This window comes from Lissotriton vulgaris, unplaced genomic scaffold (assembly GCF_964263255.1).
Source record: "Lissotriton vulgaris unplaced genomic scaffold, aLisVul1.2 SCAFFOLD_2634, whole genome shotgun sequence".
Classification (NCBI taxonomy): domain Eukaryota; kingdom Metazoa; phylum Chordata; class Amphibia; order Caudata; family Salamandridae; genus Lissotriton; species Lissotriton vulgaris.
The window spans coordinates 121858-145847 of NW_028244396.1; the positions used below are offsets into that span (position 1 = coordinate 121858).

Genomic DNA, 23990 nt, shown 5'->3' on the forward strand with positions numbered 1-23990 from the left:
CCCATAGAATGCTCTAGGTTCTTGCTGCCCAGTATGATCTATGCCTGATCAATACTTTATTGTCCATACAGATCCATAGCAGGCTCCAGCCTCCCGCTGCCCAGTATGAGCCATGCCTAATCAGTACAGGATGGCTTATACAGAGCCATAGCAGGCCCCAGCCTCTTGCTGTCCCATGTAATCAATACCTAATCAATACAGGATGGTTCAAACAGACCCATAGCAGGTCCTAGCCTCCTGCTGTCCACTTAAATCAGTGCCTAATCAATACATTGCTTCGACCCAGACCTGCCTGCTACAGATTCTGTGACTGAATGCAACAGAATGAGCTGCAGTTAAGTTGATGTAAAATCAATGTGCACCTGTTGGGAGCACTGTCGGTGTCTGCTGAGGCCACTCCATGGTCTCTGAGATGCACTGGGCGGGGGGTGCTGAGGGCAGTGTGGTGCATTGTTGATCTTGCACGTACCTGTGAAAGGTGTGTTTTTACTCTTTTCGGTCTAGGATACTCACTCATAGGGAGGTGTTCCCTTTACTGTCACCTTGAGGGGTTTGGACTCTCAGTAGTGGATGCGAGCACAGTCCTGCAATGGCTGCCCTTGGGCGGGCTCTGGTGGTCTCAGTCCTCCCCAGCCCTGGGGTCTCTGGTGGCCCTCTGTCCCTCTAGCCCTGGGGTCTCTGGTGGCCCTCTGTCCCTCCAGCCCTGGGGTCTCTGGTGCCCCTCTGTCCCTCCAGCCCTGGGGTCTCTGGTGCCCCTCTGTCCCTCCAGCCCTGGGGTCTCTGGTGACCCTCTGTCCCTCCCAGCCCTGGGGTCTCTGGCATTCCCCTCCTCGGGTTCCCTCTCTTGTGTTGGATGCAGGTGGTCGGAGAGTCCCTCGTCGGTGTTCGCTCCTGGTCGCCCCAGGCTTCTTCGACAGTGTTGCTTCTTCTTGTGAAGTTGGGGTTTTCCAGGCGCCCTGCAGGGCGAGGAACCAGAGAAGCAGCAGGATTGAGCACACTCTTTGGGGTAACTGATACTGACATACAACACCTGAGAGCTGTAAAATGCTGTGGATGCTGCACGCATAGTGAAGGGGAGGGAAGGAGAAGGCACTACTGATAGGAGAGAGGCCAAGCTGCTAACTGTGCATCAGGCAGTGGGAGGGGGTGTTGGGCACAGAGCAGGAAACACTGAACTACCAGGGAGGGGCTTTAAAGAGAGAAAGGTGCAGGGAGAGAGAAGTGCTGGAAAGGATGAGGGGAATAATGGAATGGATGGGGAGAGAGGCGAGCCTCCTCTGCTATGTCTTTTTGATTCTTATTTAAGTTCAATTCTCACGGCTCTTGAATCTGATGGGTTATGTCTACGAACTCTGTCTCAAACCCTTGAATAGTTTCTACAATTCAAGGATATTTTGTGATATTCTTCCATATTTCCACGAAATGTTTCAAACGACCGCCTATGCTTCCTTAGAAAAACACAAAGGAAGTCCCTGCACTCACCTGCCTGACTGTTCCTCGAGCATCTCCTGGTCTTGATGACCCAACTCTTTGTAGATAGAAGGCTGTTCCAGACTGGAAACCTCTTCCAACTCCTCTTTGTCTAAATTTGAATTGGAACTTACGAAATGGATATCCACAGCCAGTAGAAAGTCCCCTTCTACTGGCCCTTCCAAAAACACTAGTGTTCATAAACACATTCCTAATGTTATCTTGTGCTTTTTCCAAAGCAGTAAATGTTGCCACATACTTACTAAGGCTTTTAATCCAAGATCCCCCAAAAGTAACCCATATGGATTTACACTAGCCTCCTTTCCTGCCAAATCCATCAATTTCTGAATTATTTTCTTTAACACTGCTTTCCATCTTTCCATGTTCAAGCCAGCATTGGTGTTGCCCAAGAAAATTGGAGCCATTTGGATCCGGTATGTTTCAAGAAGATAGACTGGGCTTGGGGCCCATTAATAATATCCACATTTGTAAAGCGCGAACATTCACCCGTTAGGGTCTCTAGGCGCTGGGGGCCGTCGAGAAGATTAAGCAGGCTATTGCCCATAGTGCCCACACCGCCATATGCTCCCCCGCTTGTACAATACACAATTACAATTCCCACTCAAAAGAAACTCAGGAGACATATTTGTGGGAAAGAACTGCTGCAGGTTTATTTCATACAACACAGGTATGACGTTATGGTGGGTCATCTTACGGGCGATCCAAAGCAGGCAGCCCCTCGCTGTCCCGCTTGCCTAAGGAGCCATCTTGCACGGCGAGTCGATGCTCTGACGGTGTAGCACATTACCATTTTCGTTATACTCCCGCCTCCCCTGTCAGGGCGGAGCGGTGTGGCCCACCCCCGATCGGTTCAGGCCCCCCGACCGCCCGAAGGACTAACGGGGCGCCGTCGCGGTTTCCCGGAACCTCCTTCGGCTCCTGGTCCTTGGCTCAGACACCCTTACTATGCCAGGCAGAGGTACCCTTACTGTACCCTTCTGCCGCAGAGGTACCCTTACTGTACCCGTCTGCTTCCAGATCGCCCTGTAACTCCGCCTGCAACACAAAACCAGACCATTACAACATTCTAAAACTTCGCTCCGCCGCTCTAGCTGCTGGGTCAGGGTTCAGGGTGGGAACAGAGCAGAGTCGCGGGAGAATCTAAGAAGGAAAGAGGCCGAGCTATGGCTGCTGATGTATAAGTAGCGGGGCGCCCCTTCTCCTCCAGGTGAGCCCTCCCCCTTGGCCAGTGAGAGGTGGACGCAGGGAGGGGCGCTGATTGGTAGGCTCGCTAGCCGGGTGGGACTAAAGCGCTGCCCCGCCCATGTTCCCCCTGCGGGTCTCGCGGTCAGTGGCAGAGTCACATGGTGCTGGGCTAATCTGCTGCCAGCGCCGGGGATCGAACCGTGATCCCCAGATTCCGGAGTCAGTCGCCCTAGGCGCGGCGCCACACCTCTTACCTTGCAGGTTAATCTTTTTCAGAGTAGGTTGACTTTCCCGATACAGAGGTTTTATAATTGGACGCTGGATCCGGAAGCACGGGCAGCAGATGCGTTTCAGCAGGTTTGTAAAGGGATGCGAGGTTATGGATTTCCACCTTTTGCAATGATTCAGTGGGTGTTGCAGAAGGTTTGGAGGAAGAAGTGTCAGGTTGTTTCAATAACTCCTTTTTGGACTTCACAGGTTTTTGATGTCTACTGTGGTCGCTGTTTTCAGACACAAGTGAAATCAGCAACTATATTTTAAGCGCAGGACGCAGAACGGTCTTTTGGGCCTACAAGGGAGCTCAAACGCATAGAATAGAAGCTTCGGTGAGACATGCGAGCGGAGCACAAGCTACCTGGTGCGCGCTCTGGTCGTGTGCAGCAAGCGGAGTACAAACTGCCTGATGTGCGCTCGGGTCGCATGCTTCCACTTGTATCAGACTAAAAGCTGACCGCTTGAAGCGGTACCAATACTATTATTGTTGCAAGATGGGTGCGTGCAGTTAAATTCTTTTATTCGGGTAGACAGCCACTCTCTTGTTCCTGGTGCCCATGACTCTTCAAGCAATTCAACAGCCCTGTTCGAATGTCCCTTGAAACATTCAGATCTACTGACACTTTCCATACAAGAAGGTTCAAAACCTTGTACTGAACTAAAGGGTGCTCTTCGCCTTCTCCATTCCTCAACAAACCTTCAGTTTCACAGGCTAATTCCATTACTGATGGTAACCGCACCCAAAACAGTATTCTGCCACTCCTGTCTTGAGACAGAAAGAGAGGTGAGATATATCAGCTAGGAGCTCAGTGGAGAATCAAGAGAGAAAGAGAAGCAATGGAAAGGAATTGAGACCAGCAGATGACAAGAAGGGAGACGGAAAGAGAGGCGAGACATAAAGCTAGGAGCCCAGTGGAGAATCAAGAGAGAAAGATGAACTAAGGGTAAAGAACAGATCAGCAACTGATCTCCGGGAAAAGCTGGAAGAGCATGTGTGGATAAGAATGTAAACTGACGAGGAGAACAGTCCGAGCTGGATCTGCCTTCAAGAAGCAAAAGGCACATAGTGAGTTTGCCGGGCTGTTCAGGCTGGACTGTTCCTATTGGAGCAGGGACAAGACTGATTTGCATATGCCTGGATTCAAACTGTGGTGGCATGGTGTGCAAAAGAAGATGAGTTGAAATGCTACCACGAGCGATTGTCAGTGGTTAGTCTTGTTCCAAGCGTGTGTTTGATTTCACATAGTGAATCACTATACTAGTGCGGCGCACACAGGCTGTGTTGTGTCAGTGATGACAACAACGTACATTACCAGCAGGATAATTGGACCTAGACATTACAGAGTTCCTGCACTACCTGTGAACCTCTTGACCTAAAATGCTGGTCATATAAAGCCTTAAAGAGTGTAATCCTGTTAAGGTGAATACTGTACACTCTCTTTTTAGGAGTGTGGTCAAGGTTTAAAAGAGGTTGTGATCTCATTAAAGATAATGCAGATATTTTGTATGTTAGGTGGGTGAATATCCGTAAAAAGATGGTAGCGACTACTCTGTCTTTATTTAAAAGGTACATTGCCCTGTTCCTCCAAGATAGTACAGAGTTTAAGAAAACCTACCCAGGAACAGTTTATTGCCAAGGCAGTCTCAAAGACCGGGACATCCCAGAGGTGTCCAACGTTGCACATCTGGAGGACGTCAAATCTCAGTTTTGAAGATGTACTTCTACTAGCACCATTGTTTCCAAATTGGTCTTTGTCAATAGCCTGAAAATCAGCCTCATCCCATCCCTTGACCGAGTGTTGTCAGCAAGCTGAGGGAGGCTGGTAGAGGTGTGAGGGGTTGAAAAATTGTAGCTACATGCAGATCCAAAGCACTCATACTGGTAACTTCAGCGCAGAAGATATTAAGGGCCAGATGTACTCACCTTTGCGTTTGCGATTACCTAATAGCTATTTTTTTCAATTTACTATTTGGTAGTCACAAACAGCGATGAACTAACGTGTGTATTTACTCTGTTTGCAATTCCCAATGGGTCGCTAATAGAGCTACCTCATTATTATTCGTGAGGTAGGTCGCAATTTGCAATTCATTGGAAATCGCTAAAATGACAGGGATAGTGGCCTGCTGGGGTCAGTTGACCACCATGTCTGTGATTGGTTTTAGACAAAGCAGTGTTTTTTTTTTTAATGCAGCTGGTTTTCCTGAAAAGAAAATGGGATTGAGTTTCAAAAAGAAAAATGAAAAGTTTTCTTTTAATTTTTTAAGAATAGGAAGTGGTCGGTGGAACCACTGTCTGCTCTTAAAAAACGTTTTACAACTATTTACAAAGGGGAAGAGGTCCCTTGGGGACACCTTTTCATTCGTGAATGAGTTACCACCTACTTGAAGTACGTGGTAAATCTGAATGTTTTCCAACTGCATTTCGGTCGCAAAACATTCACACATTCAACTGAGAGTTGCTATTATGAAGGGACACCCCTAACACGCCCCTTCCTAATACCGAGTCGCAGACACATTTTGTGATTCAATAATAGGTTACCAAATCGCAAAATAGGGCTTTATACATACAAAAAGGCTTTTTTGTGCCCGTAAACATCCCTACTCTGCAAATCGGCCTCAACTACGTACATCTGACTTGAAGTGTCCAGGGAACCGAATGTACGTCGTGGCTATAAGGATGAACACACACAAGCTTGTTGTTGAGCACGGCACGGCCTCTGGATGTCCAAGCACTCCTTGGCTTGGAGGTTCAAGCAATGTTAAGGTTTCAGACGTTCATTGTGGGGGCACATCTGGGACCAAGAGATGTAGCTCCATCATGAGTGAATGGGAATGTGGGGGTTGGCCTTCATTTCTTGGTAATAGCAAGTTAGGCAAAACAAAGCCTTACTGTGTAGGTGCTGCTGGGCACAGCACAGGTAAAGAGTTCTCTCTGATGGGAGAGTGTAAGAGACTTACTAGACGCCCCCTAGACTCCGGTGGGAAACATTTGAGAAATGGAAGGAATTTCATATCGTATTTATTTGTAACAGCAGTTAAGGTGGACAAAAGGGAGAGCCTTGAGAGGGCATTGAAAGACTGAGCTCAGATTCAAATGTATGTCTTACGGTCAATATTTTTTTTCCTTCTTCGTTTTTCCTTTTCTTCTGTTCTTCCCCTCTGAACCTTCCTTCTCTTCTTCACTTATGCCTTTGTTCCTCATCCTTTTTCCATATTTGTCTTTCCTCACTCACTTTTTAGTTTATCCCCTCTTCATTAATTTATTTATTTCCGTCTCCCTCACCCTCCTTTTTTCGTCCCATCTTTCTTCGTTCGTCCCATCTTTCTTCGTTCGTCCCATCTTTCTTCTTCACCCCATCTTCCTTCTAGTAGGGTTCTGCCACTCCAGTGTGGCACCCTCTTTCTCCTGATTGTTCAGTTTGTTATCCTTGAATTTGCTTCTGATGCTGGGAACTTGCCACTCTGCTAGTATCGCAGCAGCAGAAACCTGTCGATAAAACATGGTTGACCACAAGTTCTCAGTCTGCATTTCAAGACACAAGGAAATCTTTTGAATATGGAAGTTAAAGGGCGCCACATTTGGTTTTGAAGATTGCAGAACAGGTCACTGGAGCTTACACTCAAAAGCCCATCACTGGGGCTTTGCTAAACCAGAAAAAGAGTCACAAGTCTTAGCTTTGTAAACCTGGTCTTCTTGGCGCAGAAGCAGGTATAAAACCCTCCCCTTCCCCCCTTGTTCCCCATTCGCTTTCTTTTTGCTGACTGCATATATTTCTTGCTCCCCAGTTTGTCTTTACGACTGCATGCATTATTTTGTCCCATAGTCCTGGCTGAAAGGTGTCCTTTCAATATTTCTGGACCAAAGACCGTGGTACAGATGAGGTCCTGATGAGACCTTGAGAATTGCTAAAACATGAGTCCGGAAGTATCTCTCTAGGAAACAGAAGGTGCTTTAGTCTTGGTCTCCTGTTGTATCCTGGCTTGTCGCTGTTGCTTCCCCAGCCTTGTATGTGTAATTAGATCTGAGGCACTTAGCACATCTGCACGTTGAACTAAATGCACGTTACCCGTTTCTTGTTTCTTCTTCAGAATCCACCTTACTCCAGTATTCACCTTACTTCAGCATCCACCTTACTCCAGCATCCACCTTACTCCAGCATCCACCTTACTCCAGCATCCCCCTTACTCCAGCATCCACCTTACTTCAGCATCCACCTTACTCCAGCAGTTACCTTACTCCAGCATCCACCTTACCCCAGCAGTTACCTTACTCCAGCATCCACCTTACTCCAGCAGTTACCTTACTCCAGCAGTTACCTTACTCCAGCAGTTACCTTACTCCAGCATCCACCTTACTCCAGCATCCACCTTACTCCAGCATCCACCTTACTCCAGCATCCACCTTACTCCAGCAGTTACCTTACTCCAGCATCCACCTTACTCCAGCATCCACCTTACTCCAGCATCCACCTTACTCCAGCATTCACCTTACTCCAGCCTTCACCTTACTCCAGCAGTTACCTTACTCCAGCATCCACCTTACTCCAGCAGGCTCAGCCACCTGAGTGAGGACTATGCGTGCTGGTTTTTAATGAATTTTGCTACATTTGTTGATTATGCATTTAGGGAGTGGCCAAAACGTATCTAGTTCAAATGTCCAGAATGTCAAATTTGTCCTCGCTAAATTTTGGATTTCATGAAAGTTTTTTTAAATGTTTTATTCATTATGCATTTTTGCCTTTTCACACATGGTTAACAAATGTTCCTCTTTTGCTGTGGTCTATTTCCAAGATATAATGTGTTGTCCGGGGTTGCAGAGTTTTTTTTTCAAGGATTCCTTGCCTAAAGGGTAAAGGTGAATGGATGTATCTGTTCTATCGATGGTATTGATTGGCCAATCTACTGTTGCATGTACGACAAGAATAAGTGTTTAAATCAAGCATTGGATTGATAAATGGTTGGAATGTATGCCTCAGTCATGCCGTTCTCTTGGCTTGGGCGTGGTGGTGGGGAGTAGGGAGGAATAGATTCATCAGTAATTAGCTGGATGGATAAGAAGGGTGAATTGACCAATCCACCTTTTAGATGGAGGGTAGATTGGAATGGACCGGTCCATTGATCAGTGAGAAGTAGGTATAAATGGATCAAGCCATCGTGAGGTGGTTGTAGGGGAGAGATGGTTGGACTAGTCTCAAGTTGAATGGAGGGCTCGGATGAATTGATACGTCCACCTTTAGATGGAGGGTAGGTTGGATTGGACCGGTCCATTGATCAGTGAGAATTAGGTATAAATGGATCAAGCCATCGTGAGGTGGTTGGATTAGTCTCAAGTTGAATGGAGGGCTCGGAGGAATTGATACGTCCACCTTTAGATGGAGGGTAGGTTGGAATGGACCGGTCAATTGATCAGTGAGAAGTAGGTATAAATGGATCAAGCCATCATGAGGTGGTTGTAGGGGAGAGATGGTTGGATTAGTCTCAAGTTGAATGGAGGGCTCGGATGAATTGATACGCCCATCATTAGATGGAGGGTAGGTAGGAATAGCCCAATTCTTTGTTAATAGAGGGAAGGGATGAACAGATCAATCTATAGATGTACGAAGGTTAGGCGTGAATGGATAAATCAGTTTTTATATGGCTAGAGAACAGACTTGAATTGATAATGCCGTCATGAGAAGGTGAGATGAAGGATTCTGTTGTTGAAAGGAAGGTATGATTGAATGATTAAATCCATCGTTCAATGGTAGGGAAGGGCTGACTGCCAATCCATTGATTGGAGGTGACTAGCCATGAATGTGTCAAGCCATTATTAGCCGTCTCGTTTAACTTTATATTCTGCGGTGTAAGTTTCCGCCTGTTCTTACACGTTGTCATCTTTTTGTGTTTTGCAGAATACGACAAACAGGGATTTCTTCTACAGCTCGACGGCAAATTGTAAGTTGGAAGCAATGGGAATTATTCCATCCCTTTTTGTTATTTCACTTTTTTATACATTAGCTTTAAAATCTACCGCTGCGCAAATCTAGTTTATGATGTGTCTTTATAGATGCCCATATTTTGCAGGCACGAGACCTGTGTATCCTGCTGATTTTCCTTCCTGCAGCATCCTTGCATTGTCTTGTAGATATGCCCCCAGCAGTTTGTCTGAAGGCAGGTCATGGAGGTGACAGGTTGGTTCAGTCATTGATGATTGATTGGTGGCAGTGCCTTCTGATGCGTGACTTGTGAATATGCATAAATCTTTCATCTTAAGTTTACCTCCTTTTTCTTTTATGCTTGGTTGTGTTTTTAGTGACCCCAATAAATTACTGGGGAAAACACTTCTCTGTAAAGGACTCAGCCACCCTAAAGCCTTATCTGCACTATCCAGGACTACTAAATTCATAAATAAACAAGCATTTGCAATGCAATAAGTCTTTTCAATAGCGAGATTTTCAGCTATTGGCATTGTAAATTACAATGCCTTTTTTGTGTGTTTAAAAAACCTGCAACAATAAAAGGCATTGTCATTTACAGTAGCAATAGGTCAAAATTTCTGAAATAGGAGACCTATTGGATTGCAAATGATTGTTGTTTACAAGCGCCCCATGCAACGCTTTCACGTTCATAGAGGCCACGCCCCTTTCTTTAGATGAGCGGTGTCTAAAGAAAAGTCGGTGGCTGCTATTAAAGTGAAAGCGCAGTATGGGGTGCTTTTACCCCAAAAAGCATTTGTTTGTCAAGCTGACAAACAAATGGCTTTTTTTGTAAGCGCGCCCCCAAAAAAGTGGGCATGACGCGCTGAATGTTGCAGGAAAGCATGTAGTGCCTGCAATAGGAGAAACCAATTAAGAAAATAGTGCTTATAGAGTAAATAAGACGACCCGTGTAATAACCAAAGTAAAAGGGCCAGTACCCTTGGGAGGTTACAAATGAAGACAAGGCGGTACTAAGGAGGAACTAACAAGCCTGTTCATGAATCAGAAGCCAGCATTTACGAAGGGCATTGACACAAGCCAATGACAAATGAGGGCGGAGAGTGGGCGTGGCATCAAATCCATACTCCAATACAGCATTCCTTACAGAGCATGTGCCGTTCAGGCAAGACCTAATCAAAGGAACTCCGTACTCCTGAGCCTGCATCTAAGAAGCATTACCCCATAACTACCTGGTAATAAACTGCACCTCTGGTGAACTGAATTTGCACCTGAAAATGTAAATATTGTACCGATAGCCACTCCCTCAACACAAGACATATCTCGTAATAGGATTTCCGGTACAGATCCGTCAGCACCTTAATTCTTTTAGGCTATCTTTAACCTGTGTTTATCCTTTGGAAGGCATGCCCTTCTCAAGTGAATACAATACCCCAGGTGTCCCCTCCATGGCTGGATACGTTACTCTGTGTGTGCCCTTCTTAGCTGCACACACTACTCCAGGCGTGGCCTCCAGACCTGAAAAAATTACTTTGTGTGTGCCCTTCTTAGATGCACACACTACTCCAGGCGTGGCCTCCAGAATTGGATATGTTACTCAGTGTGTACCCTTCTTAGCTACACACACTACTCCGGGTGTAGCCTCCATAACTGGATACGTTATTCCGCGCGTGTCCTTCTTAGCTGCTTACACTACTGCAGGAGTGGCCTCCAGAACTGGCTACATTACTCCGCGTGTACCCTTCTTAGCTGCACACACTACTCTTGGCGTGGCCTCCAGAACTGGCTACATTACTCCGCATGTACCCTTCTTAGCTGCACACACTACTCCAGGCGTGGCCTCCAGAACTGGCTACATTACTCCGCGCGTACCCTTCTTAGCTGCACACACTACTCCAGGCGTGGCCTCCAGAACTGGCTACATTACTCCGCGCGTACCCTTCTTAGCTGCACACACTACTCCAGGTGTGGCCTCTGTAACTTGATACATTACTCCGCGCGTGCCCTTCTTAGCTGCACACACTACTCCAGTCGTGGCCTCCATAACTGGGTACATTACTTTGTGTGTGCCCTTCTTAGCTACACACACTACTCCAGGTGTGGCCTCCAGAACTGGATACGTTACTCTGAGCGTACCCTTCTTAGCTGCACACACTACTCCAGGCATGGCCTCCATAACTGGATACGTTACTCTGAGCGTACCCTTCTTAGCTGTACACAATACTCCGGGTTTGGCCTCCGTAACCGGATACGTTACTCCGCGCGTGCCCTTCTTAGCTGCACACACTACTCCAGGCGTGGCCTCCATAACTGGGTACATTACTTTGTGTGTGCCCTTCTTAGCTGCACACACTACTCCAGGCGTGGCCTCCATAACGGGATACGTTACTCCGCGCGTGCCCTTCTTAGCTGCACACACTACTCCAGGCGTGGCCTCCAGAACTGACTACATTACTCCGTGTGTACCCTTCTTAGCTGCACACACTACTCCAGGTGTGGACTCTGTAACTTGATACGTTACTCCGCGCGTGCCCTTCTTAGTTGCACACACTACTCCAGGTGTGGCCTCCAGAACTGGATACGTTACTCTGAGCGTACCCTTCTTAGCTGCACACAATACTCCGGGTTTGGCCTCCGTAACTGGATACGTTACTTCACGCGTGCCCTTCTTAGCTGCACACAATACTCCGGGTTTGGCCTCCGTAACTGGATACGTTACTCCACGCTTGCCCTTCTTAGCTGCACACAATACTCCGGGTTTGGCCTCCGTAACTGGATACGTTACTCCACGCATGCCCTTTCTTAGCTGCACACAATACTCCGGGTTTGGCCTCCGTAACTGGATACGTTACTCCGCGCTTGCCCTTCTTAGCTGCACACAACACTCCGGGTTTGGCTTCCGTAACTGGATACGTTACTCCGCATGTGCCCTTCTTAGCTGCACACAATACTCCGGGTTTGGCCTCTGTAACTGGATACGTTACTCCACGCGTGCCCTACTTAGCTGCACACAATACTCCGGGTTTGGCCTCCGTAACTGGATACGTTACTCCACCCGTGCCCTTCTTAGCTGCACACAATACTCTGGGTTTGGCCTCCGTAACTGGATACGTTACTCTACGCGTGCCCTTCTTAGCTGCACACAATACTCCGGGTTTGGCCTCCGTAACTGGATACGTTACTTCACGCGTGCCCTTCTTAGCTGCACACAATACTCCGGGTTTGGCCTCCGTAACTGGATACGTTACTCCACGTGTGCCCTTCTTAGCTGCACACAATACTCCGGGTTTGGCCTCTGTAACTGGATACGTTACTCCACATGTGCCCTTCTTAGCTGCATACAATACTCCGGGTTTGGCCTCTGTAACTGGATACGTTACTCCACGCGTGCCCTACTTAGCTGCACACAATACTCCGGGTTTGGCCTCCGTAACTGGATACGTTACTCCACCCGTGCCCTTCTTAGCTGCACACAATACTCTGGGTTTGGCCTCCGTAACTGGATACGTTACTCTACGCGTGCCCTTCTTAGCTGCACACAATACTCCGGGTTTGGCCTCCGTAACTGGATACGTTACTTCACGCGTGCCCTTCTTAGCTGCACACAATACTCCGGGTTTGGCCTCCGTAACTGGATACGTTACTCCACGTGTGCCCTTCTTAGCTGCACACAATACTCCGGGTTTGGCCTCTGTAACTGGATACGTTACTCCACATTTGCCCTTCTTAGCTGCATACAATACTCCGGGTTTGGCCTCTGTAACTGGATACGTTACTCCACGCGTGCCCTACTTAGCTGCACACAATACTCCGGGTTTGGCCTCCGTAACTGGATACGTTACTTCACGCGTGCCCTTCTTAGCTGCACACAATACTCCGGGTTTGGCCTCCCTAACTGGATACGTTACTCCACGTGTGCCCTTCTTAGCTGCACACAATACTCCGGGTTTGGCCTCTGTAACTGGATACGTTACTCCACATTTGCCCTTCTTAGCTGCACACAATACTCCGGGTTTGGCCTCCGTAACTGGATACGTTACTCCACGCGTGCCCTTCTTAGCTGCACACAATACTCCGGGTTTGGCCTCCGTAACTGGATACGTTACTCCACGTGTGCCCTTCTTAGCTGCATACAATACTCCGGGTTTGGCCTCCAAACTGGATACAGTGTTCCAGTTGTGGCCTCTATAACCGCCCACAATACTCTAGGTGTGCTATGGCACTATTTATACTTCACTTGGCACACTGTTACCTAGGCTTAGGTTACCGAGCATGCTGATCTTCCAGGCCTTTCTGTCGTACATATCTCCATTATTTCTGTTGTGGGCCCCTTGTGGTGTATGGTGAGCAGAGGCCCTGCGTGCTGCCTTTGGAGCAGAGGGCCTGCGTACTGCATAGTGGGCCTGCGTGGTGAGCAGAGGTGCTGCACAGTGCGCAGTGCTGTGTGGTGGGCCTGCGTGCTGCTCAGAGTGCCTGTGCATTTTCGGTGAGCAGAGATCCTGGCGTGTTGCGTAGTGCGCAGAGTGTCTGCGTGTTGAGCAGCAGGCCTGTGTGTTGCTTTTTGAACAGAGGGCCGGCGTGGTGAGCAGGCTGACAGTGTGCTGAGTGGTGAGCAGAGGGCCGTGTGGTGAGCAGAGGCAGGGCCGGACTGGGAACCACAACCGACCCTGGCAAAGTGCTCGGCCTGCCCTCCTTCACCACTGGGGGGGTGGGGAGGTGGGGGCGTTGGAGGTGCGCCGAGCTCTTTGCCGGAGTTATGCAAAAACAGCCCTGTAACAAAAACGGCCCCAGGGGCCCAAAACTGGCCTCCACCCGTGCTGCGCACCGGGGGATTTCCCGGTGTCCGCTATGGCCAGTCCGGCCCTGAGCAGAGGGCCTGAGTGGTGCGTAGAGGGCCTGTGCGTGTGAAGTGAGCCGAGGGCCCATTCGGTGAGTCGAGGGTCCATGTGGTGAGCTGAGGGCCCATGCGGTGATCAGCGGGCCTGGCGTGCTGCGTGGTGAGCAGAGGGCCTGTGTGGTGAGCTGAGGGCCCGGTTGCTGAGTGGTGAGCAGAGGGCCTGTATGTTGAGCGGAGGGCCCGGTTGCTGAGTGGTGAGCAGAGGGCCCGTGCCGGGAACCGAGGGCCCAGTCGCTGAGTGGTGAGCAGCGGGCCCATGTGGTGAGCAGAGGACCTGAGTGGTGCGTAGAGAGGGCCTGTGCGTGTGTGGTGAGCCGAGGGCCCGGTCGCTGAGTGGCAGAGGGTCTGCGTGGTGATCTGAGGGCCCGTGCGGTGAGCAGCGGTGCCCCTCCACATAGCAGGGCCGGCCTTAGGCATGTGCAAGGTGTGTACCTGCACAGGGCCGCCAAACCCCAGGGGCCGCCACGCCAATATATATCCTTAATGTAATAATCCTCTGAGGATGGATACATATTTGTGTGGCGGCCCCAGTGGCAGGGATTTGGTGGCCTCTGGCCCTGTTCCACTTCCAAACACCCTGACCCCCTTCCTGAGCTCCGGGGGGCTCTGCCCACCCCTCCCCCCCCCCTGACTCCTTATTCCGGGGTCCCCTACCTACGCTCCCTGCCCAGGGCCGCCATGAGCCTAGAGCCGCCCCTGCACATAGAGAGGTCTGCAGAGGGTACTTACCTGCGTTGTGTCGTGTGTAATGACAGATGTGACTTCTTTGTGTGTGTAGGTCCTTGAGTATGGTAGTTCAGCTGAAATCCATCTGCTGACACCTGGTGTCATCGACTCTGAGGGCCCATACACGGACAGCCTACCGGCCTGCCCCGACCCGAGCAGACTGTGGGGTAGTGACCCAGCCCCCCTCTCTGGTTCCACCCTCTGCTGTCATCGGGATCTAAGGTGATAGGAGATGTGAGCCCTTCTCTGCCCTGCAACAATGACCCTGCACACCAGGAACCTTTCCGCCGGTCCTGCACTGCCCCTCGCTGCCAGAGCCTCCCCGCCTGGCGGGAACTCTGCCTTAAACATGGGTTTGACGAATCCCCCTTTGTAGAGTGTAGGTCTATAGTGGAGTGTGCTGTCTGCTGAGGCGAAACGCTTCAGATCTCTCTGTGTGTGTGGAGCCGTAGCTGGGATCTGTTTCTGTCAAACTCTGTATGGCCAGGTACTGTCGAGCCCCCCCTCCCCAACAGACAGCCCCCTTTTACCTCTTCATTTGTGCCCCTGGGGCAAGCACAGATCCGCTTCCATTTCCCCCCAAAGCATCAATGGAGAAGATACACCATGGCTTGGGTTAAGGGTCGCAAAACCCCGGCCGCATTTTATTCATAACCATAACAAACATTCATTTTTTATATTTACAAAATACGCAAAAAGTCCAGGCCATTATTGGCTATCCTTAACATGTTTCTAATACATAGCCATTCCTGTCATAAGCTAAGGGATCAACAACATTATCTTCCTGCGTATCCCTGTTGAGCCTACGGCAAGGTCAATGACTGGTCCAAGATCATGCTAGGTCCCACCCTCCTACCGGAGTGACCTTGCACAGGAGGCCGAGTTCGCCAGAAGGTTATCTCACCCCGGGCACCCCCTACGCCCTCAACATTATCTCCATAAGGGGCTGTGCAGTTATGCCCAGTTTTTTTGAGCCATTGTGCGTGTGTGGGGGTTGGCTGATAATGCCTACCGGAAGTGGAACTTCCCCTCGCCCGCACCCTTCCAGCCTACCGGCTGTAACTGCCCCTGGAGGTCCATGAGAGACCATCTGTCCCCCCCTCAGGTGTCCTCATTTGACAATGGTGATGCCTACTAAGGACCGTAAAAGATGCCCACCAATCAGGCCCTCACGCCAGACCAAGATACTTCATAACTTAACATAAGATACGACAATGACGCTGTCCTAAAAGGAAATTCGGTTAGTGCACGACAAACTGCATTATTGACTGCATACATAAAAACTTTACTCAAACTACAAAAAGGCAATTTTCAACCTTCAAAAAATATCTGCTTCAGGGGATGGTGGGTAGAGAAAAGCTTCTGGAAAAAAGGTCTCCATCCTGGAGACCATCCTGTCCCTGCTTGGCTGTGGAGCGGCGATGTGAAAGGCCGCTCCGCAGCCCCTTTTTAAGCCCTAATTGCCGGGAAGCCGGTTGAAACCGGCTTCCCGGCTGGTTTGCCCAAACTGACCGGAAGCTCTTGTTTGCGCTTCCGAGTCACCACCTTCTGCTCCAATCACAGCTAGGCGAGGGCGGTGGCTGCAAGCGTCACTTCCTGTGTGCGGCCTGCCACGTCAATCGCCCACACAAGGGGGACCGGCACGACCGCCATACTCTGCGGCGTGCCCGAGTCTGTGTCCTGCCTACGCATTCTGTTTGGACAGTCTTCTGGGCCAGGGTACAGCCTGTGGTCGAAGTGGGCGGGATCTGAGGGGAATGACATGCCCATATTTTTTGTTTTTTGAATTACAAACCTTATTGAATTTTTAATAAAAGGAACAAAGGAATAACAGTATGACTTGTACATAGTGAAGAGCGGAGAAGTAGTACACATGTACGAGTTGGAGGATGCTAAGCTGTAGGAGTCGGATAACAAATCAAGTCGGATCATATTAATTCAGGAGTATTAAGAAAATAATTGTAATAAATTAATAAACCGAAGACAAAAGGAATGGTAAATGATCTGTAACTGTGCCCATGAACACTCATCATATGGCGCTATCGACCTAAGAACCAGTACGAGGTGCCAATACACCTCTTTTTAGCACACATAGTTACACGGTTACAGATATAACTACAAACATAATTTGAAAAACATACTGTGAATACTGTGACCTGGTAGTACTGCCAATAAAGCTCTTTTAGAGTACATAAGGAGGCAATTCCAGATATGATTGATCAGACTTATAATGTGCAGACCACATGATCTATACAGAGGGTTTATGGGGTTTGGTGGTGGCCAAATAGTTATCAAGAGTCTTCCATACAGAGGTGCTACGCGATCTCCATGAGGAGCTTTAGAGGGACACGCTGTCCGCCCCTCTCAGGTAAGCAACCCAGTTTATACAGGAACAAAATGAGGTGACCGTTATGTTTTTCCAGTTAGCACTGATTTACCGGCAGCAGTTTGGAGAATGTCTACCAGAAGACTATCGTTATGTGATATGATATGTGGGTCTAGGAATCCTTAAATTAATGAGAGACAATGTCTTTTTAGCTGAACCCCAAGCAGAGTGTGGATAAACTCAAATATGGAATCCCAAAATGGGGAGACCGCACTCCAGTGGAAGAGTAGGTGAGGTTAGTCTCCCTTCAATTTGTTGCAGTTCCAGCAAGATTGACACTCCCTCAGGGACAGTTTATGGAGTCGGCCCGGAGTCCAGAATGTCTTGTGAAGGAGCCAGAATTTTTCTGGGAGAAGTAGGGAGAGATTATGTGGGATACAACTGACTTCCAGATTAGATGCCAAGAATCCAGGGAGACAGTCTTAGTGGGGTCCCATTTTGTTTGGAGTTTCGAGACCAATTGAGTAGATTTTTGGTTTTAGGAGGTTATAGAATTTAGAAGATTAGTGGCCAGATTTGGTGATGGTCAGTATGGTTTAGAGGAGTGAGGGATCTCCAGCTGAAGGCTCGATCTTGGATAAGCTGACTTTGAATTTAAGAAAGTCATAAAGGTCTGGGTCTAGCAGGCTGACGTTATGTTGTAGATCTCCGAATGAGAGAGCTGTCTGTGGTGAGCCAAGGTGTGTCAAGAATTGAATGCCCTTCAGCACCCAATAAGTCAAATTCCCTGTGAATTTTGATTTTGGGAGTATTCCAAAGAGATATCACGTTAGAATGTGTGATCGAGGTCTCTAGGAGCCTGTCAATCTTCAATAGGGTTCTTTTCGTATTGTTAAAGATATATTTTCCGGACAAAGGGGATTTTGGTTTTCTGGACAACAGGTTTATGGGGTGGAGGTCGCCTAAAATGTATTTTTCAATTAATAATCATGTGGGGATGTTACCCTGAGTCTGGGAGACCCAGAGAGAGCCCGGTCTTGCAAGGAAGGCAGTTTAATCGTTTTTAAAGTCCTCTCTATTAACACCCCCAAGCTGTACAGGCAGACGGAGATTCGTAATAGAAATTCTAGGGCGTGTATTACTTGTTCAGTGGTTAATCAAGTTTCTGATGAAATCCTTCAGATAAAACTAGAGGTAATATATCCGCGAGATAATTAATTATAGGGGTGACCATCATTGTGATGGTTTCTATACTACCCCGCCACATGGGGAATCTGGGGCTCCAACCCACTAATAGTGGCTCTGTTTTCCTCACAATGAGGCTACGTAATGATGTAGTGATTCTAGTAAATCTAAATTATACTAAAGACCGAAATAGTTAATGTTCTGATGTTGCCAGGATAGTCCTGCATTTTTGAAGACACCACTGGAGCAGAGGTTATTCAGACCTAGAATATCAGACTTTTCATTATTAAGCTTGTAGTTTGCAACTCAGGTCTATTAGTCTATAGTCTGTAGTAAGGAGGGGATTGAATGGGATGCCTTTTCGGTCATTATTAAAATATCATCTGGATAGGCCGCTAGGTTCACATTAGAGTTGTTGAAAGAGACGCCAGTGATGCAAGGGTTAAATCTGATCTTGTGGGGTAAGGGTTCTAGACTCTGGATGAATAGAGCAGGGGAGAGGGGACAGCCCTGTCTCGTGCCTTTTCCTGGAACAGGGAGTACCCCAGGGGTCTGCTCTCAGCCCCACCTTGTTCAATGTTTATGTCCTTCCATTGGCAGAGGTAGCCAGGAAGTGCGGGTTTTCAAAGTGTCCTATGCCGACGATACCCAGCTGATGGTAGCACTAAAAGACGAGAGAGGCTTGAGTGCGCAGAATTTTAAACAGTCTCTCGCAGATATCATCAGCTGGATGTCATCAAACTACCTCCAACTTAACGCCGGCAAAAACGGAAGTTCTGCTATTAGGTAAAGACACAACGGCCTGGGGGAATAATTTGTTGCCTGAGATTTTGGACCAACCACCTGTGCCAAAAAATGTGGTAAAAAATCTAGGAGTATGGATAGATTCTGCTCTGAATTATGCCCATCATACTAAAAAAGTAGCGGCTACGTGCTATGGTATCTTACGAAACCTACGACCCATTTTAAAATATTTTGACCACCATACTCGCCAACTGGTGGTACAATCAGCTATTCTCTCGCGATTGGACTACGCTGGCTCCTTGCTGCTAGGAGCTAACGTAGCCGAGAAAGCTAGATTGCAGCGAGTCCAAAATGCCGACGCAAGGGCCCTGACTGGTCTTCCCCGCCACAAATCTGTCACTACTACCCTCAGGAGTCTACATTGGCTCCCTGTAGAAAAGAGGATTCATTTAAAAACCCTGTGCCTTGCTTTTAAAATTCTGAAACTTGCGTCCCCCCCCCATGTTGTGCCCGCTCCTTTCATCCCACGTTCCTCGACGCTCTCTACGGTCGGAGGGACAGAATCTGGCCACAATACCTTACATCAAATTGAGTCGGATGGGCGGTCGCTCATTCAGATACCTTGCAGCAAAGCTTTGAAATGAACTTCCAACTCAGATTCGTGGGATGAAGGATCTCCTGGACCTTCCTCAGAACGGTCGCTCCCCCACGCTCCTGATCACTAGCAGCTGCGACGCTCTGTGCTGTAACGCCCTACTGAATCCGGCTATCTTTCACTATTGGTATCGTTACAACTGTTACTGTCATCGCATTGTTGTGCCGGTCCTCGAAGCATTTTAGCGCTTTTCACGCGTAGCGCCGCACTATCTGATTTACATCATAGCGCGACCTTGCTGAGGCTGTTCTGCATATTATTTCAATAGACTGCCCCGCTGAGGCTGTTCTGCTTATTATTTCAATAGACTGCACACTCGGCGCATTTGAGCATTTGCTGCCCCTGTCTCGCTTTCCCTTTGACCCTCCATTTTGTTGTTGGTTTCCCCTGGCCCGCCCCTCATCCCCGCTACCGCCTCCCTGCTGCCCCTCCGACCCACGAATACTGAGCCTTCCACCTCCCCGGCCAAACTGTGACCGCCTGGACCTTCCTCAGAACGGTCGCTCCCCCACGCTCCTGATCACTAGCAGCTGCGACGCTCTGTGCTGTAACGCCCTACTGGATCCGGCTATCTTTCACTATTGGTATCGTTACAACTGTTACTGTCATCGCATTGTTGTGCCGGTCCTCGAAGCATTTTAGCGCTTTTCACGCGTAGCGCCGCACTATCTGATTTACATCATAGCGCGACCTTGCTGAGGCTGTTCTGCATATTATTTCAATAGACTGCACACTCGGCGCATTTGAGCATTTGCTGCCCCTGTCTCGCTTTCCCTTTGACCCTCCATTTTGTTGTTGGTTTCCCCTAGCCCGCCCCTCATCCCCGCTACCGCCTCCCTGCTGCCCCTCCCACGCTCTGCCCCCCTTCACTCTCCATTTATGTCAGATGTCCACACGCGCAGCGTCCATGCCGAAGGTGCACCAAAGGTAAGCCCGTCTACGCCCGTCCACGCCTGGACCGCACCAGCGCCAGCCCCCCTGGTCCCCGCATCACCCACCCCTCCCGCATCACTTACGCCGCCTCCACCCTCCTAGCCCTTAACCCCGGCAGACTCCCCAACTGCGCCCAAGTTGCCCCTGGACACACCCATGGACCCTTCACATGCAACTCCTGCAAGTTTGACGGCACCAAGACCAACTCCTCATCCACCAACACCAAACAGAGACCTGACACCAACCACCTAAAATGCATCCTGCTCAACACCCGCTCGGTCCACAGACACGCCATCGACCTCTGGAATCTACTAGACACCATCTCTCCGGACGTCGCCTTCCTAACTGAAACATGGATGAACGCCTCCTCAGCCCCAGACATCACCATTGCCATCCCGGAAGGCTACAAGATCATCCGAAAAGACCGCAACAAGCAAACAGGAGGAGGCATCGCTATTGTCCATAAGAATTCCATCCGCATCTCAACCAGCTCAGACGTCAACCTCGCTAGCGCCGAACACCTTCACTTCCAGATCCACACCGACCCCAAGACCACACTCAGAGGCACCCTCCTCTACAGGCCACCAGGACCCCGTGCACAATTCTGTGAAGACATCACTGACTTTATCACCCCACACGCCCTCCCCTCCGAGGACTACATCCTATTGGGAGACCTCAATTTTCACCTGGAAAAAAGCAACGACAGCAACACCACCGCCCTACTGGACAATCTCACCAACCTCGGTCTCAAACAACTTGTTAATACCCCCACTCACCACGCAGGTCACACACTCGACCCTATCTTCACCTCCAGCAAACATATCTCCTTCAGTCACACCACAGCTCTCCATTGGACGGACCACAGCTGCGTTCACTTTATCTACAATAAGACCACAACCCACAACCATCCTCAACCTACTCTGCGAAGAAACTGGAACAAAATCACCATCGACCAGATCTCCTCATCGCTTCTTCAAAACCCCCCTGCCCACTCTTCGAACCCCAACCAAGCAGCCATTAACCTCACTCAATGGCTAACCAACAGCGCCGACAACCTAGCACCCCTGAAAAAACGTCAAATCAAACTAGGCAACAAAAACACCCCCTGGTTCAACGATGATCTTAAGAAATCCAAGAAACTCTGTCGCTCCCTTGAGAAGGCCTGGAAAAAAAAACCAAACACCAGCACCAGGGACGCCTTCAAAAACGCCACCCGCTTACACCACCAACCGATCCGGACTGCCAAGAAAGCCGCATTCAAAGACCGACTAGACAACAACGCCCACAACAGCAAGGAATTATTCAACATCGTCAAAGAGTTTACCAACCCCACTGCCAACTCCAACGACATCACTCCCTCTCAAACCCTCTGCGACTCCCTAGCTTCGTTCTTCCACGACAAAATCGCAGACATCCACAACAGCTTCGACAACCAACCCGAAGACCAACGCACCCGACCTTCTGCCGTACCTTCACCCCCCCTGAACATCCTTAATGAATGGAACCCAATATCCACTGAGGACACCATCCGCCTGATGAACTCCATCCACTCAGGATCCCCCACAGACCCATACCCTCACCAAATCTTCAACAAAGCAGACTCCATCATAGCACCACACCTCCGAGACGTCATCAACTGCTCCCTCAACTCCGCCACCTTCCCGGAAAGCTGGAAACACGCCGAACTCAGCGCCCTTCTGAAAAAACCCACAGCTGACCCCACCGAACTCAAAAACTACCGCCCCATCTCGCTCCTTCCATTCCCGGCCAAAGTCATCGAGAAAGCTGTCAACAACCAACTCGCCGCCTTCCTCGAAACCAACAAATCCCTCGACCCCTCACAGTCCGGCTTCCGAGCAAAACACAGCACTGAGACCGCACTCATCGCAGCAACAGACGACATTCGTACTCTACTGGACAATGGAGACACAGTCGCCCTCATCCTCCTCGACCTCTCCGCAGCCTTCGACACAGTCTGTCATAGCACCCTGATACAACGCCTCAGAAACATCGGAATCCAGGGAAAAGCACTGGAATGGATCACCTTGTTCCTTGCCGGAAGAACCCAGAGAGTCCGCCTCCCACCATTCAAGTCAGAGGCCACTGAAGTCATTTGCGGCGTGCCACAAGGATCCTCACTCAGTCCCACCCTCTTCAACGTATACATGAGCCCCCTCGCGGCCATCGTACGCCAACACAACCTCAACATCATCTCCTACGCTGATGACACTCAACTTATCCTCTCACTCACCAAAGACCCTAACACCGCCAAAACCAACCTACATGAAGGAATGAAAGAAGTAGCCGAGTGGATGAAGCACAGCCGTCTGAAACTGAATTCCGACAAAACAGAAGTCCTTATCTTAGGTACCTCCCCCTCTGCCTGGGACGACTCTTGGTGGCCAGAGTCCCTTGGAAAAGCACCCATCCCGACAGACCACGCACGGAACCTGGGCGTCATTCTGGACTCCTCACTCTCGATGACCAGACAAGTCAACGCCATTTCTTCATCTTGCTTCAACATTCTTCGCATGCTCAAAAAAACATTTCGCTGGATCCCCACCGAAACTAGAAAAACGGTCACCCACGCACTGGTTACAAGCCTCCTGGACTACGGAAACACCCTTTACGCCGGTACCACCGCAAAACTTCAGAAAAAACTCCAACGCATCCAGAACGCATCAGCCAGACTCATACTAGACATCCCGCGTAACGACCACATTTCTGATCACCTGAAAAACCTCCACTGGCTCCCCGTCAATAAGAGGATAACATTCCGCCTCCTAACCCACGCACACAAAGCACTTTACGAACTTGGACCCGAATGCCTCAACACACGACTTTCCTTCTACACCCCCTCCCGCCAGCTACGCTCCTCCAACCAAGCCCTTGCTGCTGTACCTCGTATCAACAAAACCACCATGGGAGGAAGATCCTTCTCCTACCTGGCGGCTAAAACCTGGAACTCACTTCCCATTCACCTTCGCCTCACTCAGAACCACCTAGCATTCAGAAAGCAACTTAAAACCTGGATATTCGACAAGTAATCCCCCACCCTTCTCCAAGCGCCTTGAGACCCTCTGGGTATGTAGCGCGCTATATAAATTATTTGAATTTTTGAATTTTTTCTGAATTTTTTTTTTTAATTTCTTACCCTTCAGGAAAGCTATCAAAACTCTCCTCTTCTGTTAGTTATGTTATATCACCTATAGTCTGCATCTTCAGCAACCTCCTTTGGACATAGACAGCTAGCGCCGGGACGCCCCTTGGCTGGGGCAGCCGTGCGCTATATAAACACCTATAACATAACATAACATAACATTAAACGCTGGAGATAGTATACCCCTGGATCTCACTTTAGCGGAGGGGCCACTATAATGCACAATGACCATTTTGGTGAAGATCTCACCTAAGTTATATCTCAGTAAGGACTCCAGGAGAAACAACCAGAAGACCCTAATGAATGCTTTTCCGCATCGTAGGTAACTGCTGCTGTTCCAGTGGACGTGGTCTTGACCCTTTCAATGACATGGCATAGAAGGCAGATGTTATCATTTGAAAGTCTATTCTGCATGAATCCCACCTGCCAATGGTCAATCAGTCGAGGGAGATGAGTATCGAGTCTTTTACATAAAATATTGGCATAGATATTTGCATCTA

At 49.1% G+C, this 23990-nt stretch overlaps 2 protein-coding genes across 2 annotated transcripts in view; both read left to right on the forward strand.

Annotated features, from left to right (window-relative positions):
* LOC147667570 (CMP-N-acetylneuraminate-beta-1,4-galactoside alpha-2,3-sialyltransferase-like) overlaps positions 1–23990 on the forward strand; it is a gene marked incomplete at its 3' end in the record, with an annotated part of 272337 nt that overhangs the window by 60183 nt on the left and 188164 nt on the right. The window contains exon 3 of the mRNA XM_086948813.1: positions 8841–8883. Coding sequence (XP_086804939.1) covers positions 8841–8883 — 43 coding nt within the window. The remainder of the gene's footprint in view (positions 1–8840; positions 8884–23990) is intronic.
* Positions 9107–15644, forward strand: LOC147667571 (uncharacterized). Its single transcript, XM_086948812.1, has 4 exons — positions 9107–9119; positions 11803–13970; positions 14011–14158; positions 14468–15644. The coding sequence occupies exons 1-2, from the start codon at positions 9107–9109 to the stop codon at positions 13053–13055; spliced, it is 1266 nt and encodes a 421-aa protein (XP_086804938.1). The 3' UTR covers positions 13056–13970; positions 14011–14158; positions 14468–15644.